Source organism: Pan paniscus, chromosome 8 (assembly GCF_029289425.2).
Source record: "Pan paniscus chromosome 8, NHGRI_mPanPan1-v2.0_pri, whole genome shotgun sequence".
Lineage (NCBI taxonomy): Eukaryota > Metazoa > Chordata > Mammalia > Primates > Hominidae > Pan > Pan paniscus.
In genome coordinates this window covers 108,858,654-108,878,410 of record NC_073257.2, presented here as the reverse complement: position 1 = coordinate 108,878,410, position 19,757 = coordinate 108,858,654, and the positions used below count along the sequence as shown (strand labels likewise).

At 34.2% G+C, this 19,757-nt stretch overlaps 1 protein-coding gene across 11 annotated transcripts in view; it reads right to left on the bottom strand.

The window, feature by feature from the left end:
- The window catches only part of LCOR (ligand dependent nuclear receptor corepressor), a 151,239-nt gene that overhangs the window by 19,729 nt on the left and 111,753 nt on the right, over positions 1-19,757 (bottom strand). For 7 of the 11 annotated variants that reach the window (XM_034931231.3, XM_034931234.3, XM_034931233.3 and 4 more), the window contains 2 exons: positions 15,714-16,001; positions 12,809-12,902 (listed from right to left, as the gene is read on the bottom strand). In XM_034931231.3, coding sequence (XP_034787122.2) covers positions 12,809-12,902; positions 15,714-16,001 — 382 coding nt within the window. Of the gene's footprint in view, positions 1-569; positions 10,054-12,808; positions 12,903-15,713; positions 16,002-19,757 lie in introns of those variants that run through there. The other 4 variants (XM_055093242.2, XM_055093244.2, XM_055093243.2 and 1 more) reach the window with 1 other exon arrangement.

Below are 19,757 nucleotides of genomic sequence, written 5' to 3'. Positions count from 1 at the left end.
GGGATTACAGGCGTAAGCCATCGTGCCCGGCCGACAAAAACTATTAAAAGATAAACTAGACCAATTAACAATAGCATCATCTTTAAATATAAAACACCACTAGCAGTCTGGCGCAGTGGCTCAAGAGAAAAAAGCAAACAAAAAATAGTCACTATTATTTTCTGACAAGGAATCCCGGCATTAAGTTTTATACTCTTAAGAAAATTATAAAAAACTAAGTCAAGACAGAAGACGGTATTATGAAAACATTACTGTATCTTGTTTAGCTGAATACATTTTTTAAAATGAATAATCCAATGAAGAAAACTGAGGTAATCTGAGCGCCGAGGTATCAAATTAGTAAAGACACTGAGTTACAAGGCAATATTGCACCTGAATATGAAAGCAGAATCTCACAGCAGCAACTTTAAGTTATCTAAGAGATTGCATCTAGAAAGAATTTATCATTAAAAAAATCACTTTGTACCATGTGTATTTACAGTTGGAGTACAATCCAACTTTTACCCATTTTGTGAATTTTTCAAAAAGCATTAAAATCTTAGGAAGTAGAAACCAAGCTTTAAAAACAGTTTTTCACAACAAAATTTATTAGAAGAATAGTGGTTTTGAAAAGTCTAGCATCCAGTGAGAACTACCATACACAACATTACAGCTGGGAATGTTTCTCCAAAATGTCATGGTCAAATAATACAATGGAACCATTAAATCTTACACATGCACGAAAGAACAAGCGCTTTTGACATACAATGCAAAAAAAAAAAGGGGGGGACCACATGGATTAAAATTTTAAGTACTCATCACATACATTAAGACACAGTTTTAGTCCAGTCAAAAATCAGAACTGCATTAAAAAATTTAATGTAGTGCAATCAAACCAAAAAACTTAATTTGTGATCATAAGTGCTCTACTACATAAACATTGATCATAGCAAGGAACAAAAAGTTCAAATCACACAGTACAAAAAAAAATCTGTAAATAAATATAAACTACAGTACAAGAGAAATATTAAATTATACAATTCCATCAAACTGTAAACAGTATATTGAAATGAGGTCCATAAGAGTAAAGGGGGTTCCTGTTTTGTTGTATGACACTTGAACTTCTAGAAATCTGAAAGATACCATTTTCCATATCTCCAAAGGCTATGGGTTTTATATGTGGAGAGAATTTATTTTAGATGTAAGATATCAAATATTAAAGCAGAGAAATAATCTATTTTGTTAACCACAGATAGTACTGCAGAAAACAAAAGCAATTTTAAAGAGACAAGTCTTAACATTAAAGATGCAAAGGACTAAAACACTGGAATTAGAACTTCGCATCAGAAAAAACTTGTCACTGAGAACTTCAAGGCTACAAAATACACGGACAAAACTGTCTGCTGATATGCAGACCTAGACCTCTGCTAATTTTTTTGACATTTTACATACTCATGTTACAACACCAACTTTGGCAGAATCACTACTGATAAACTCAAAGCACTCCTGGCCCAATGGTTCCATCACAGTGGCCAGTGCACAAAATTCTCTAAAGACATTGCATAAACTAGAATGTAGAGGTCAGACACCCAAGGACCAGTGCTTGAATTTAGTAGTAGTTATCGTGAAGAAGCAAGAGCCACATTAAGAAGGAACTGCATCTGTTAACAGCTTACAGAGCAGTTAGGAATGTCTTTTGTTTTAGTTGTGCTGGCTATTAGTGGCATTTAAAAATATATAGTTTAACTGTGCATGTTTGTGTGTGTGTGTCTGTGTGTGTAGTGTGCTGGCTATACATTTATGCACTTTTTTAAAAAAATACACTGTTAACAGGAACCCCCATATTATCTGCTCAGTAGTAATAACTGAATATATAGAATGCCACTATAAGAGTGTGAGGCACCATGTGCTGGAGAGTTATATGCAGCTTTAAAATCTGTTTGGCTGAGTTATACCTGGATACCTGAACTGAGTTTTTAAAGTTGACATTCATCAGATGTGCTACCAGCACGTTGAAATAAAAGCAAAACAGAAAAATACAAGTCACTGTTAGGTTTAAGAATAGCATCAAAGTACCTGAATTGAGTGAGAAGAGTGTGTAAACTGTCCCTGAGGGTTTTTAAACAGTGTGTACAAGCTGGATTCCTAAGAACATTAGTTTTATTAAACAATGTGGACTGATAAAATACCAATGTCTGACAGCTTTAAGTGGAGGTTATAAAGAATTATATGCAAACACTCCAAATGTATAGTTTATACATTTTTTTTCAAAGCAGCAATAAGCTGCTGTAAAGTATACATCCCATCAGAACAAGCAACATGTGGGAGTCAGATAAAGGTTTCTATCTTAGTCTGGTTTTCTGACAGCACAGCATATCAATATCCAATGACTATTATCTTTCCTAGATCAGAATGTAACTAATTTTGACTAGCAATATAGGATTAGACTTTTAATCAAACACTTTGCTATTACATACTAAAATTCCTTAAACTTACTAATGCTGGTAATACTAACCTAGTTAATCATCCCCCCCTCATTTTAGAAATATACCCTTCCACAACTTAAAAACATTAAGATCCATTTTCAGTCCTCTGGTGTAAAAAGCATGTCAGTGAATTAATATTAAAAATTTACAAAGTAAAAAGGCTTGAATTTCAGCCAAAGATTCTAAATACTGCTCATTCCCTGAAGACTTAAAGGGGGAGAGAATCCCTACCCATTTTCCTAGTGATTTATTTTTCTAAAATGGTTTGAAACAAATTTTTATTTTGGGGAATTTTCCCCCTCACCTTCTCTCAAATTCCAAATTCTTAAGCTTGAAATGCTTAACAAGAGAAAATGAGGCAATCACTTGGAATTGCTAGAAAGGTACAAAATGTTATTGTCTTTTTTAAAATAAGAATTATTTATATAAATGTGATCTGACCCCATATTATGTAGTATGTTTTATATTTTTAAATAATCATCCAAAAACTTACAGTACCTAAGACTCTGAAGATAAATTAAGACTTTAGTGTTGTAACAGAAAAAGTGCTGAATTATCCCTTTTCTAGTACTTTAAACATTTTGGACAAGCGCTTTCTTAATGACAGTGAAGTTTACTATATAACCTTCCACCACCAAGCAGGAAAAATAAAAAAAGTCACCTGGATGAAAAAAAAAAAAGACTCTTAGGAGTGTAGCACCGGGTACACCAAATAATAGAAGTTGTTTCACTCATTCTGAGGGGGTAAAAATATTCTAGATTGAAATTCTATTTGGCTATTGACTGTTAAAAATCCCTGCTCTACTGTGTCAGTGTCCTGTGTCCAACTACCCCCAACCCCCCACCCCTAGTCCCCTTACACACTATCCACTGAGAATCTAATCTCTAATGAGATTATTTTAAAATTTATGTTGTCAGGACATACCTGAGAAAGGGTGCAATTATGCAGAACAAGGAACCCAAGACTGCACTAATACTGGTTACAGGTTCATAAATTCTTTCCCAAGACAAATCTAAAAAGTTTAAGAGGTATGGATCTTCAAATATGTCTTACTGCTTTAGATTTTTTTGGTATGTGTGTAGGGTCATTTCCAGTGTTGATCATCTTGAGCATGTTCAATGACAGTTCAAGATGGGGTAAAAGAGTTCATTTCCACATTCAAATAATAGAGATTAAATATTATAATAATATTTGCTATATCCAATAAATCTATGATTAACTAAAAGTGCTTGCTTTTTAGCTTTTCTTGATACAGCTCTAAATGAACTGGAAACCATAAAATTACCCCCCAAACGGTTGCAGAATTAGCTCATGTTCTATTGTCAAATCAACATTAATTAGCCTCGATGCTCATTTTTAAACAATGTAAAAGATTTTTCTATCAAATCAAGATGGCCTAACTTCACCACATTATCTTGTGACTCATTTTTAGTATTATAGGGCAGAATTTTTAGCCTCTTCTCAGAAGTCTACATGCTTTTTCCATCCTACTCCACCCTCCCCACCCCAATCTCCTTCCTAACACTTAGGGTTTATAGCTACAGTGTTGTGTTACAGGGCTAATGTCTGCTTCTTTAAAAGGTGACTGCAAGATTATTCAGGAATGAGGATACACAAATAATGTCCTCTATTTTTCTTTCCATCACCATGTTCACAAATCCTATTCAAGTCTCCAGTACAGAATTAAACCAAAATAAACTGAGAAGAAAGAGCCTGGAGATCTGTCTTCTTTGTACCATAATTATACTTTTTTCCTTTTCAGATTTTGAAAGCAATTAATTTGAAAAAAATCCCTAGATAGCTTAATAGTCTCCTAAATGGGCTGTTCTGCTGAAGCCATCAAGTTTTTAGTAATGCTAACCTGACCAAAGCATTAATGAAGACCAAATTCTAATTAAAGGTAACAAGGAAAACAATCTTTGATATCTTCAAGAAGGCCAAAATTTAACCTATAACTTTCAATATCTCCTATAAAACATAAAGTGGAGCACAATTCTGTCTATTGCCATATTCTATCACCAATGACAGCAACCTGAATATACAGAAAAGAGTGATTAATATGAAAACAACCTCTGGCATTTAATGAAAGGATTATAAAAGCAAAAATACATGTCTCAAAAGGAAATCTACAAAGATAAAAGCTGTTAAAGAAAATGATGCCAATCTCTCATATTTTAAAACTACTCAAAATATTTTCAACTTCTGACATCGAGCTGACTCAATTTGTCTTATGAAAATAAATGAATCCATGCTTCACTATTATGGGTCAATGAGATGTAAGAGAATCACAAAGGCTTAGAACCAGGCCTGGCACTGTGTGCTTACTTGGGGGTAGGGGGAGAACAGATAGCTCACTAGCAGCTCAAAGGTTGCTATGTACTGCCTAACGACAGAAGGTAGTTATGATATTGGTGTTAACAGGTAGTTGTTTTTAGTCTAATTTAGAGTTCTCTCCAAAACTTGGGAACTAAACTTCTCATTGTGCCTTTTATAGTTTTACCATCTGATCCCACATAGCTCATATTATAGCTAAGGTAAATGTTGGGGAAAAGAAATGCCAATTGGTTGAGGTAATGGTTTATATAAGATAACCAGAGTTCTAAAAGCACTTCGATATTGTAAAGTAAAAGTGTACCAAATAAAGCTAATACACACTTCACACTTGTTGAGCTTGCTCACCAGAACTGAACAGTAATTAACTTCACATAAGGACCCCTATTATCACACAAAGCCTTACTCATATTCATGATCTGCTGCAGCAAAGGTTTATCAAGCAACATCTAAACTTCAGAACAACAAACTTAATATTAAAAAGTATTATACACAAATATAAATTATTTTTCCTGAAAGAGTGACCTTGTCCTTCATGGTATTTGGGGAACAGAAAAAAAGTGTATAGCTCATCACAAACATAATTCAGAGTCACTTATAAGCCCACTGAACAAAGTAATATACTACATTAACATCAAGCTGGATGACTATGCTGTCTCAGAAACGAGAAAGCTAAAGATAAAAATACCAACTAGATATCCTTCCACAGAATTAGTGTTTTTGATTTTATAGTGCCATAGCTTATCTACCCTATAACATCAAGTCTCTGAAAATGCAAAAAATTATTTTAAATACATTATTTCCTATCAATAGTTCCAAGAGTGTTATATATTAATAATTTAAGTAATGTTATCTGCCTACTGGAAAATGTGAGGAAAAACGGCTTTCGTGACAAAGACAGTTGTGAACTACACTTTCCCATACCATAAAAATGGTCAACTGTTGTTTGGGCCATGCAAAACTCTGATTAGCAGAAATTAAGCATGCTAATAGACCAATCTCTATTACACATTGTGAGGACATCCCCAAACTAGAATATCTACACTGAAAGTGCCAATACAGAATAGTGGCAAATCAAGAGAGAAATCAAATATTAAGGAATCACTGCGGCACCAAGACTGCCAGCCAGCCGTGTGATGAGCCACCTCCGAGAAATACATGGTATAATGGAACTCTGAACACAAAATTTAACATTAAAAGTGCACCTGGATATTACAAACTAACTTTACAAAACCTATAATAAGGTAAAATATATATCTTTTGAAATATTCCAGCAGCTTTTTGTTTTTTTTTTTTTTAAGTTTTTCTTTTTTGAGAGGCTCATGAAATTCAAAAGGGACCACTAGCTAATTTCAACCATGCTTCACAAAACAATAATGGCTATTTTATATTGCAGTTACCAATGTAATGCAATTAGTGCTTTAAAATAATCTACACTCAAAAAAAGAGAGAGAAAGAGAGAGACCTTTGGAGGAAATATGCTTATTCAAAAGCTTCTTGGAAAAGAAAATTTACCTGAATATCAAGTCATGACTGATCTCAAGTGTAATGTTTAAAAGCTTCACAGACATGAATATTACAATCTTCAGGTCTCAGGACTTTTAATCTGAGAAAGTTTAGAGTTTGGTTTGTTTTTTAAATTCACTTTCTAACCAAAACAAATAATAGAAGTACTCAAATTTTCACTATTTACAACTCTCAGCCTACAATCTGAAATGACACAATACAAGTTCTCTTAAACTGCAGCATTAAAGGGTAGGCACACCATTCTTCTGCTGCTCGATTGTCATCCACTGAAACACACATAGAAAATATTTATGTTAGTAAAATGATCACTCCATGTACACTACAATGACAAAATTTACATAACTCAACTCATACATCACTTATATAGACTACCACATAGGATTAAACCTCTCTGAACAATAAACTCTACAAAAGTTGAACTTTTAGGGCCAGATTTTTAATGGGCCTTTCGTGATGTCTTTCTGAGAGGGGATAAAAGCAAGCACAAATTAATTTTCTCAAAGGACCTTTTTGTAGCAATCCTGGGCTACTGAATATCCCAAACATTACGCAAAAAGGTACTATGGCTGCAATTAATTGTGTGCTGACAAATTCTTGAGTGTGTAACAAAGGAGGCATTCCTTCATAAGCTTAGCCCTTTGCTTTCAGCAAACTTTCTATGATTTCCTTCAATTACAGATGAAAACCATATATTTCATAAGGAATTTTTATTGCAACTTCCAGCTAGGTGACAAAATATTGTAGAATCATAAAATGCTATTGAACCCAAACTGTTTTTTCTGTTAAGAAGTCTAGAAAGCTAAGAGGAAACAGGCTCAGTTATCCACTGATTAAACTGCTACACAAAATAACCAAAACAAGAGGAACCCACACCCAAGCTATGTCAAGAATGAGCAGTGCATGTATTTTAGTAACAGCAATGGTGTGCCTAACCTTTGAACACACAGGTTGCTGAGGGAAAACTTAACCTAATTTAATTAATTGCTCCAAAGTTTCCAGGCAAGAATTTATGCCTTGGAAATATCTGGACCTCCCCTCAAACTGTTAGTATCCATCTGAAATCAATCTAACCAATCCTCCAATTTTAATTTTATTTTACACTGAAACTCCAATAATGTTTGTTTTTGGTTAAGCATTTAGAAGGGCCTGACCACCTTTCTCAGCAGATTAGAATATACAGTACATGTGGTGTGGAATTTGTTTTGCACAAATAGTAATTTTAATCTGATCACAATGAAAAATTAAATTCCATGGGCTTTGCTTATTCTTGCAAAAACCGCAGAAAATAAACTTTCCTTATTATAATTTTAAAAGCCCATCTCAAAAAAAGCTTAGATATTCTTCAAGGAGTGCTTATACAAACATGATCTCAAAGGTCCTGAACTGTGTGCTAAACAACCATGAATATCAGCTAATTATCAGAAAAAGTCAAGAAGGGGGGTATTATGTAGGATGCCAAAAACAGAAAAAAATTCTAACCAACAAAATTAAATAAAAACTTAAAAAAAAAAAACAACACCTCTCCCTCCCCCTTCTACTAGTATTTGGATCAGTTAAAAAAGGAATTCCAATGAGCTTGACTTCTGATTGAATTGTTAGAACTGATATGCATCCTAAATCATATCAGGTTACCTTGGGGTTTTTTTCTCTCACTACAAACATGGATCCTTCATTAATGTGGACACTGGGCAGACTACTGAGGCTGTAAAATCTAAGTATCACTTTTGCAATATCATAATTACTTATACACATTTCTTTCCCTATTTCTCCCATCCCCAATAAAGAGATCTTGAATATCTTAGTCTAGTTGCTGCAATGATATTCAGTTAGCACATCAATTCTGTAAAAGGACTGAAGAATACAAAGAAACCTAGTTTGCTAAAATGAGGCATCCTCCATTGTTTTATGTAATGTACCCTGACTGCTCCTGAGTAAATACGGAGCTCGTCCTCCATGAGATAAGGCTATATCCTCACTTGTTGGTGAGACCAAATTCCACCCTTAGAAAATCTCAAATGAAATTACAGCAAAGGTAGTGTTCAAAGTAATTAACTGAAGCATTTCTGAAGGTAGTGTGTGCACATTTTCCACCACCTTCCCCTCTGGGTGAGCACTAATAGCTTGCTAATTTAAATAAATTTAATAGTGAGAAGAAAATTATAAAATGTAACTATAAATGACCCAATAATTATGTCAGTGAATAACCAAATTTCTCAAAGTCAAAAGTTCATTGTTCTTCTTAGTTTTTTCTTTAGTTTAATCCTTCGATTAGTTGAATCGTAGATGAAAAATGTGAATAATTTTGTATTATAAGATGGCTTTCCAATTTGCAGTGATAAAGCTCCCAGTATGACAGACGTAGTTTCTAAAAGGGGGCTTTGTTTCCTCTTCTTTTTTAAAAAGTAAAAACAAATATAACTTAAGAAAAAACAACAACAACAAAAAAAAAACAAAAAAGCATGCAGGCTCTACAGGCAAGGAGTCCACTTCCATGTATCTGTTCTCTGTGAGGTAACTCAATTCTCTTTTGTAGAGAAACATGCAAAAGGCCAAACATATTCCGAGCCATACTGCACATGAAAAATTTAAAATATGCAACATTCAGAATGCACATTTCATCTCTGTACACACAAGTCAATGCAAAATCTGCAAAGAAGCAAGTGTCACAGTAAATGAAATTACGTGCAAGCAATGATAGCTGAACAATGATGCAGTAGTGCTCACCCAGTTTGTACAGTAATTGGCACTCTACAGTATTCCTACTCGTTTTTTGATTCATTTGCACTTTGTGCTGCCTCTCCCTGGGGATCTAATTCAATCTTTACAGAAACATCTGGCCCCTCCGACCTCATTAATTTCATCTTTTTCTTTGGAGGGTTTTTCAAAGTGCCCAGCCTCTCCTTTACTTTGTACTCCAGTGTACTGTGGGGAATCCCATAAATACTCTGAGCTTTGGAAACACTCATTTTTCCACTCATAACCACTGAGATTGCTTCCTCCAGTATCTCACTGTTGTACTGTCTGTAACGCCCTCTTTTCTTCCGAGGCTGCTTGGAGCCAGGGTCTCCTTCTTGATCCGATGTGGGATATGGCTGTCCAGAGGTAGACTGCTCAGCATCTGAGCCCCAAGAATCGGGTCCAGCATCTAACATGCTTTTTCTACTTTGTTTTGGAAGAATAGCCCTTAATTTTTTACTAAGCGCGCTCTCCGTTTGTGAACCCATTACCAAAGAGCTATAGCTGTACTGATCACCAGTGCGAGACTCCCAAGAAAGATCCATTCCTCGAACTTGTGGTATCTTTAAATCTACAGGAGATGAATGGCTCACATCCTTTTTTCCATCTTGTTTTGCTTGAAGTGCCATTTTTGGAAAGGCAGAGTTTTCTGCAAGAAAAGGAAGGTCACTGATGTTGCTGAGTGCACCATTTCCCCTGAACTTCATACGGCTGAGGTTGAACTCGTAATGTGGTTTTGCCCAAGAGGCTTCCCTGGATAATATTAAGTGTTGTCCATGATTCTGTAATCCAGATGGCCCAAGGCTGGCAGCTGTGGACAATTGGTTTCTGCTCAGTAGTTCTTCACTAATCTGCAGGGATCGAGCCAGTGGAACTTTGAGTGATGTGGAGTGTCCAAAACCTTCCCTGGTTCCATCCTGTAAGCTTCTTGGAGGTACCCCATCACCACTCCGAAGTCCGTCTGGGCGGTACTGGCTGGGTCTCCCAGGTCGCCTAATTGGATGGAAGGAAACTGATGTGAGCAGGACTTGCACAGGTAGGGAGGGATGGGTGAGGGGACCACTCCTTTATTAGAAGGCCTTGCTTGGGTAACATCACTTTGTGTTATTTATTTATTTTTCTCTAAAATTAAAAAAAAAATGGTCTCAGCAGTTAGTTTTAAAACTTGTTCACAAAAAAAGGAAAAAGGAAAAAGAAAAAAAATCAGGAGCTTTTTGGGCAAAGAAAAATTAAACCTGTCAGCTGGTCTCTGGTTGGGTTCACAAATTTTCGGAGAAAAAGTTTCGCGCAACTGTCTGAAAATAGCATCTTAATTATTAATTACAAAGTAATCATCAGTCTCCATAGATCTACACAGAATTGTGTTGCCAATGTGACGTTACCACTAAACAAGTACAGTAATAAAAGAGTAAGCCAAATTATTTATTTTAATTCAATGTATTCAACATTCATGACAACTAGTGTTAAAACTGAAACCATATACATTACTGGAACCCATAAATAATTGCTCATTTATCCCACAAACAAGTTGATATTCATCATCAAAAATCAAACAATTCCAAGTAACATTTCTTATTTTGCTTGGGGGGCGGGGGGGAATACATATATATGGCTAACAGCCCCAAGGGAGAAAAAAAAATTCCCAAATAAACCAAACCAAAAGACCCACTGCATTATAACTTACCACACGTCTTCATTTTAAAACACTACTAGTTGCAGATACATGAGTATCATGATTTTCCATTTGAAATAATCCAAGCTTAAAAGAAATTACTCTTTATTTACCCCTTAAGTTCTACTCAAAGTAATTACTGTCAGAGGGATATAAACAATTTTTTAGCAGTTTTCTCTGGCTTAAAAAAAACTTCCCTTCTTGAAATACCAAACACCTATTTTGAAATTTCAAATGGACGGCTTTCAAACAATGTTTAAAAAGTCAACTACTTAGACAAAGTTGATTTGTAAGGTTTTGACTTTCACAATAAGAAAGATTATCAATATTAAGACTGACATGTGGCAAAACATGCCCAAGGGGATGATTACATTAATTAGGCACAAAATAGGGCTTTGCAGAAATGATAAACCAGTTATGTTCTACAAAACTCTATGGGGACTACTATCATCAGTAACACAATAAGGATAACACTGAATATTCAACTAAAAGATGGGCGATCCTATTGGTGCATTTTTCTTCCATAAAACAAAACCAGTAGAAAACACTTTCCATTCAGAGGGATAAACACAGCAACTTCAACCATATAATACATGAACCTGGTAGCCAAGTTTACAGAGAATCTTAAGCAAAGGATTTGTTTATGCAAACTGCACATGGACTTCTACAGGTGTCCTTAATTACACAACTCAAGTGTTTTTTGTTTTGTTTTGTTTTGTTTTGGAGACAAGGTCTGGCTCTGTCACCCAGGCTTGAGTGCAGTGTTGTGATCATGGCTCACTGCAGCTGTGACCTTCTGGGCTCAAGCGATCCTCCCACCTCAGCCTCCTTAGTAGCTGGACTACAGGTGCGCACCACCATACCTGGCCAATTTTTGTATTTTTAGTAGAGACGGGGTTTTGCCATGTTGCCCAGGCTTGTCTCGAACTCCTGACCTCAAGTGATCTGCCCGCTTCAGCCGCCCAAAGTGCTGGGATTACAGGCCTGAGCCACCACGCCCGGCTCAAGTATTTTTTGATATATAAATAGAACCCAAAGATTTGGGAACATGCTGACTTATATCTAGTATAAACCATAGTGAAAAGAAGGGGTTAAGAAAAAGATTAGTACGCATAATGGATTAAATTAATACTTTCTGGAAATGAAAAGTTTTGGAATTTTAGAGAAAATAAAGGGAGATTTTAGAAGTCTGTAAAGGAATCCTTCTATTTGAAGGTAGTTAACAGTAAGTTGGAAAAGGTTAGTTCACTTAGCATCCACTTGTTCCTTTAATATCTAAGTAACTCCCCCACATTGATAATCTGAAAGTTCAATAAGCCTAAGTATTAACTAATTTAAACTTACCAGTTATTTTTCATATCTAAAGTTGATTTTTTGTCACACAGTTTTATAGAAATGCTTTTTCAACATGGTATCTAAATGTCTTTATTAATACCTGACTTTTCTAGTTGGTTATCAGATACACATAGGGAGAAGACAGTTCTTATACTATAAAATTAGGGTGTCACAGAATTTACTTTAGACTCCTAAGAGTTATCAAAACTGAGCAAGTAATAATGTCTTGGTAGCCTAAGATGGTTATGCATCAACTTCTACCATCAGTCTTTCAGAAAACTACATTTTCTGAACTGCCAAAGTACAGTTATCCATCACCAAAACCAAACCCAAAAGAAACAAACAAAAATGAACACACACACACACAAACCCCACTAGAGATACCAAGTATTGGAGTTCAATTTTCATTAAACAGCTTCAGCACACATAATACTGTCTTTACATCTAAACTTTAGAATTATTTAACTTGAGTTTCACACTCCAAAACATGCCACAACAAAAAGTCCAAAGAAATAATTGCCATATTCATGGTTATTTACTATTTGTACTAAACTGACAAAAACTCATCTGTACTAGCCAATTTTACATTGCACAGATTATATTTTTATTTGATCTATGGTCCATATTTATAAATGACTTACTTAGAAGGGTTATTTTTTAAAATGTAAAAGGGAGACTGGCATCAACCTTTGATGAATTATCTATATGAAACTGTGTAAGGCTACAAATATTCTCCCTTACCCGTTCCCTTGAGTACTGGAGCAGCCTGGAGAGTGGCTCAGGGAAGTGCTGCCAGCACATGGACTTTTCTTAGTGGACAGATCAAGTACACCGTCTGCAGAGACACAAAGAAACACCTGAGGATATTAAAAGCTAGGAGCAAATGTAAACTAAATAGGCTAAAAATGAAAAAGCAGTTAAGTAGGCTTATTCAACTAAGCAGATATGCTAGTCATATATTTGAGTTATAAAATCAATTAAATCCTGAAGCAACATAAATTTAGCAAGGCATGTTATACTTAATATCCTCAAGGGCTAAATATATTATTAATGGGGCAAAAGAAAAGGTAAAACATGTTACGAAGATGTTAAGATATAGTGAAATACTAGAAATAGCAGTTCACATAGCATGAGGTCCTCTGTTATCAGATTTTTTAAGACTCCATTTTCTAAATTTTCCTTGATCAAAGCATACAAGTTTTTAATGTCCCACAGTGGCATACAAACTATAGAACCAAATCCCTCAAGAGCTAAATCTACCTGAAACTCCAAAAGTACATACAAGTTCGATATAGAAAATTTTAAATAAGATATAAAAATTATTTTTAAATGTAAGTTTATGTCATTAAAGTACATGTATATACTAAACAATATGGTCTGTAAGATGAATCAGTTAATGATTTATGATTTGGGTGTGTCCTAATAGTTTTCTAGACCATCTATAAAAAATGTATACTTATATTCAATCTTTTAAAAAAATTTTGCAGAGATTCAAAATTCAATTGCTGAATTTTATGAATGCAAGAATTTTTCAATTAAGAAGACAATAAAAATTGGTGAAGAAAGTTTAAAGAAAGAAGAATGAAACTGTCTTGATACTGATGAGAGCCTGGAAGTACAACCATTTTTTACTGCAACTAGACCAAATCACAAATTCATGTTATTAATATATAAAATTAGAAGACTTTCTTTTCCCTCAAAGACGTTTTTCTCCTTGCTGAAATACCTGGAAAAGAAGTCTTTTAAAGCTACCACTCTGTCCAAAATTAACAGAACAAGATAATACACAATGTCTTTAATTTTCAGTTGGCCAGCAGAGGGGTCTTGCTATCTAGTTATGTTAAAAATCACCCCAGAGTAGAAGCTACTTACAACTTGTATCTGAGGACATTTTATTTCAGGCTGTTAGAAATAAACAGGCAACTGAGTTTGTAAATAAAAAAACCCCACACTCATAAGAAAGAGTTTTGTCCTTTACAGTCACTAGTACTTCTAAAAATATAATTATAAGCTTATAGAACCAATTATCCTATTAGACATCTAACCCAATTATACACCTAAGAAGCAAATGTACTACTGCTTACAACTTTTCCAACCAAAGACACTATTATTTAAACGCAAGTCAAATAGACAATTTGTCTAATCAAACAGGCAACATATTTTAAATCTACCACTAAAAATATTGTGGTTTTTGGCTGAAAACACATTCATTAAGGAAATATAATTTAAAATTTTTTTTACTTCATTTGAAGTCTACACACTATAATGCTATCATGTAGTTCAAATTCCTCTTTTTAAGAGCATGCTGTCAATACAATGTATTGATCTCTTAAGTGTAACATTAGTTATAACAAGTTAAATTAGATTAAGTGGTATCATTTTATGTTAACCTCCATTAATACTTTAAATATTATTTTATGTTGTCATTCTCCTAATATAAACCTGAAACTTCTGATGCAATATTTAGAGTGAGGAGATCTTTAATGAAAACTACCAATTTGTGGAAAAGAAAACAGTCATCAATAAAAGATACAACTTTGTAAATATGGTAACCAAAGGTACATGAGCAATGTGAACAAGTAGGAGGTCTCCTGTCAAGAAATCTCTCAGAACTCAGATGTTTTGTTTGCTGTTCACCACCACAGGAAAAGGATAAAAGCAAAGGAAAACTACTCAAAAGAAAGTTCATTTCAAAGAGGTTCTTTAAGAATTAAATTTTCCAAAATAAACATGTATTTCTCACCAATAAATCCAATAAATAAAGGTTACAATAAATCTCGTAACCTTTCTGTATACTCAAGATTTCTATGACAATAAAATCTCATTAGTACAGACATCACCAATTTACAATTTGTAGTGGTTCAAACAGTGGCTGAGTTGAAATGCTTGCTTCAATTTTTGTGAAATTAAAGGTAAAATGAGATCACAAAGCAACAGGAATATCTACTGAAGAAAATAAACTTCAGAGACTCAAGAAACATTTGCTAAACAAAACTAATAACCTCTTAACTTCATCACTTAATTAGTGTCCTCATCAACAAATTCTCTTTTGGAAATACTTTCAAGTTAGTCAGTGGATGTGTGTGTTTATATATGTGTTTCTGTATTTATAAAACATTGAATATATTTAACAACCTAAAGTATGTTCTGCTGCTTTCTCTATTTGTAACCCTAGCAGTTTCTTTCTCAAAATTCGAATACATGTTTTTCCTTATGATCTCATTTGCAGAGTATATAACTTATACCTGCAAGTAGAGGCATATTTCTCAGACAGGTGCTAGTCCTAGAAAATTTATAGTTAATAAGAAAACTTACTTTTTCATAGGAGTTTTAAAAAACATAAAAATACTATGGAAAATATAAAATGCTTATATAAATATCAAGTAACTGAAAGATTAGTGACAACTGTTAACCACCTGACTTTCCTGAGTGGTACATCAATCACGACTATGAACTGCTGACAGATAAGGCTGTAACAACTTTAGCTGTACTTCTCCATCACTGCATAGTAAGAAATAATTTAAGAATCACATTAGTTTTTATGCTATTATTGCTGCTGATGCTTTACTTGCCAATGCTTTTTTTTTTTTCTCCCCAAAGTAAAGTATTCTGATAAGATAGAGGAGACCTTGACATCAAACCATACCTTGTTCGCTAGGTTCTGACTGAGACTTTCTGACAGTAAGGTCCAGAGGTGAGTCTTGGTCAGCCATGAGAAGTTTGCTGAGCACAGGGTTCTGAGTAGTTGCAGCCGTGGGAGAGGTGGTGACTGGAGATGCTTTCGGCAGGCTTTGGTTCTTTGTGCTATTGGGCTGGCTGGGGTCCTGAGTAGAGCTATTTTTTGAGGTATATTCAGCAGCAAATTGTTGGATCATTCGCTGCATGATCTCACGGGCCACTAGGGGAATATTGGGGTCGGAGACCCAGGGACTGTCTGTAAATAAAGATTTATTTACTTTTAAAGTGGGACAATGTACTAAAAAAGACAGCTTTCAAGTAAACATAAAATTTCATTTTATTTTTCTTAAAATGCAGTTATCTTAAAAATAGTATCTCCCCTTTGACTTATATTTTCTAAGCTTTTGAGTTGTCTATTTTTAAAAATAAAATTTTTATTAAAATAATTCTAAACATCTTCCCCCATATAATAATTGAATATTATGAAATTAAATAAAGGGATAACAACTAGAATATCTTATGGGCAAGAATCACTTACCTGATACAGAAATCCCAAAACCCTTCACTTAGGAAATACTCTCATGTTAACACACCTATAGGTCACATCAAGTAACCCTAGACTTTTTCCTCAGCCACCTTCTCCTAAATATTTGAAGAATGCATTACTGAGTACATGAGTGCTTAATTTACTTTATATTAAAGACAGAAGGCATACCAAGATTATAAAAGGAGATACTTAATTTTAAGATCCATTTTAGGCTAGGGCAATCATTCTCACACTTTAATGTTCATCAGAATCACCCTGACAGCTTTGCAAAAACAGCTTGTTGGGTTCTCTCCCCAGAGTTTCTGATTCAGTAGTTCTAGGGTGGGCTCAAGAACTGGCATTCTAACAAGTTCTTAGATGCTGCTGGTCTGGGGACCACAACTGTAGAACCTCTGGGCTAGGTGTTTAAATGTCAAATCTCAAAAGCCTAAGAAAAATCACATATTTTCCAGGAGTACTTTAAATAAACTCTGCCAACTAGTAAAAAAAAATAAAATAATGAAATAAACATCTAAATTATCAATTTCTAGTCAATGTTAAGTTTAAACCATAAGAACTCATTAACTCGAAGAACTTTTAGCACTGGAAGAGACTTTGAAAGGCAAAAGAGGTTAAGATGAAAGGGAAAATGACTTGTATAAATATATTATCATCATGCCTCTATAATTACCACACTATAATAGTCAATCAGGAAGACTAAGCTTCTCAAGAGCTGAGACTGTGTTTGTTTACCTCTGTGTACCTCTAAATACCTAATCTTGCCTGATTTAAAGTGTATTCGATTTAGCTGAATACTAAATAGGTCAATCAAATCAATCACCATGAAATAGTCCTTTTAAAAAAATAAAATGAGGGAAATGTGTTTGTTTACCTCTGTGTACCTCTATATACCTAATCTTGCCTGGTCTAAAGTGTGTATTCAATTTAGTTAAATACTAAATAGGTCAATCAACATGAAATAGTCCTTTTAAAAAAAAAAGGGAAATGTGATCAAAAGAGTAAGTGGCCACTACAAATTTATATAGGTGATTAGTGATAGACTCTCAATTAAAACTCTTCCCCTGATCTTACTGTTTCACCTGTGACCTTTGCTTCCCACCACACTTTTGAGGTTTTACAAGACAGTTCTCAGAAAACCAAGGTTTCTTTAGTCTTTTAAAGATTAGCTATAGAAGGCAAATAACTTTACCCACAGTATTTTGGGGCTGTAAGGAACTTAAGAGTTTAATTTATAAAGTTAAAGAAAAACTGACTCTAATTACTAAAATCTAAAATCTCCATAATAAACAACAAACAAACAAATACATCATCAAAACCTCACAGGACTCCTAAGAACAGGCATTTTTTTCCCCCGAAAGGACGATATTCAATACCAGAGGATGGTCATAAAGTTGTGCTGTTTATTTCATCTTCTGGAGTTTAATGAAGCTTACTCTACTAGTAATAATGCTTCTGTCACACTAAGGAGTATTTATAACTCTAACTTTCCTCTCTATAAATAGAGACTGTAAGTATTCCCGGTGGTTTAAAAATAAAGGTATGGAACTAGGTAAGGTTCAGAAGTTGCTACAGTTACTGAAAATGGTTCCTCAGTTGTTTTAATTAACATTTTATCCATACACTGCTTTTTAAATATCTCCATCCATTGAATTTTCCAAACAGTCATTTAACTTTCCAGTTAAGACCCACCTTTCTCCCTACATAAATCTCCATATGAACTATTGTATAAATTTCAAGTTTTAGTACATTAGTTTACCTTTCCACCCCTGAATATAGTTGGGAGAATATGTAATACATAAAGGAAATTTCCATATAAAAAGTAAAATAAAATTTATGAATTTATGCAATGCCTCTGTGTTTAAGTAGTATTAATAAACATAAAGAGCTCTGTGAAGAGTCAAAGATATTAGAACAAGGACCATAGACCACTATCTTTGAGCACTCAATGTCTGCAGTATCTTGTCTCTTTATTGAATGAAAACACAGTCATGAGACAAGACAGTGTTTATGAATTACATCTCTGCCATTTGAATTTCTCTATCTTGTGAAAGTTTATTGAACAGATTTCATTCTTTGACATACTTAAAATACACATCTACAAACATATCCACACCCAGGGGAACACAGCACAACTGAGTCAAATAAAAGCAACAAATCAGATGAAAAATAAAACTGCAGAAAAACATGTTACATCACAGCCACCTGTGTATCTTAAAATGCAAATCTAACTTTTTTAATACAAGTGACAACGCAAGCTAAAAAGAAATGTCATTATGACATTTGTAGAAGGTATATTGTTCTTAAAGTGAAATTTATTATGGATTCCATATCCTAAAAGCTTACTTTTATTCCATCTCTGATTCGACTTAACTATACATAATCTTTACACAAATTATTTAAAACATATAATTTACAATACTTTGAAACAAGGGACCAAATCTAAGCATCTGAATTATTAAAACAAAAGATTCTCTTCAGACTAAAATGTCCATCATATCCCTGGATACTAAATATTTTTGGTATTAATTTAAAGAGTACTAATGGCTATCTTGGAGATGGTTACAAGAGGATTATATCTAAACATAGCAATATTAATACATAAAGGGGAAGAAAATGTCCAAATTCCAAAGGAACAGTTCTTTCTCTGAGCATCACATGCCTGTACATAAACAAATAAACTCAACTTACAATTTCAGAGCATTCCCATCTCTTGAAATCTATCCTGAGACCGATTCCAAGGTAAGAATTCCTCCCCTAAAGGTTATAACCCAAAAGTTTAATTTCTTAAAAAAAAAAAAAAGAAAAGAAAAACTTTATAAAAACTTGAAAGTTATTCCTCTATGACAAAGGGCTTAGGACTAGCAGAAAAGTACGACAGGATTTTTCTGTAGGAGTCTTATGATTGACTTTATTAATGTCCCCTAAGCAAAGAGTGGATGAAAAGTGGTTCCTCCATGTAAATTAGGGAGAGGAAGTCCTCTTTTCAGATAATGAAGCTTGCTATAACAACACAACAGATCAATGACTCTGTGTACATCCTTCAGGAGAGGAGCTGTAAAGATATTTTATTTGGTAAGCAAACTGATAGAACTGCTCTATAAGTTGTTTATACTTAAATTTGCTTTTAACAATCAGACGTTCATAAAACTAAGAAAACGATTACTTTGAACATAATTTTAGAATTCTGAGCAATGTGCAGGGATAATAAGACATAGGAGACTCAGCTGGGAGATTTAGGTCAGGAGGTGCTAGTGGGTGTTTACAGAGAATTAAGGATGTACTAAACGATTTAATTCTGCCTAGGGATCTAATGGAAGAAAATGGGAAAAACAGTGCCACAGAAAATAATCTCTGTGCATTTCTTAATTTTATATGACACTACACTTCACACCGCCTTTTGGAAATACTGATCACATTAAGCAGAAGCCCAGCTAGTGTCCAACTGTAAAGAAACCCAACAGAACC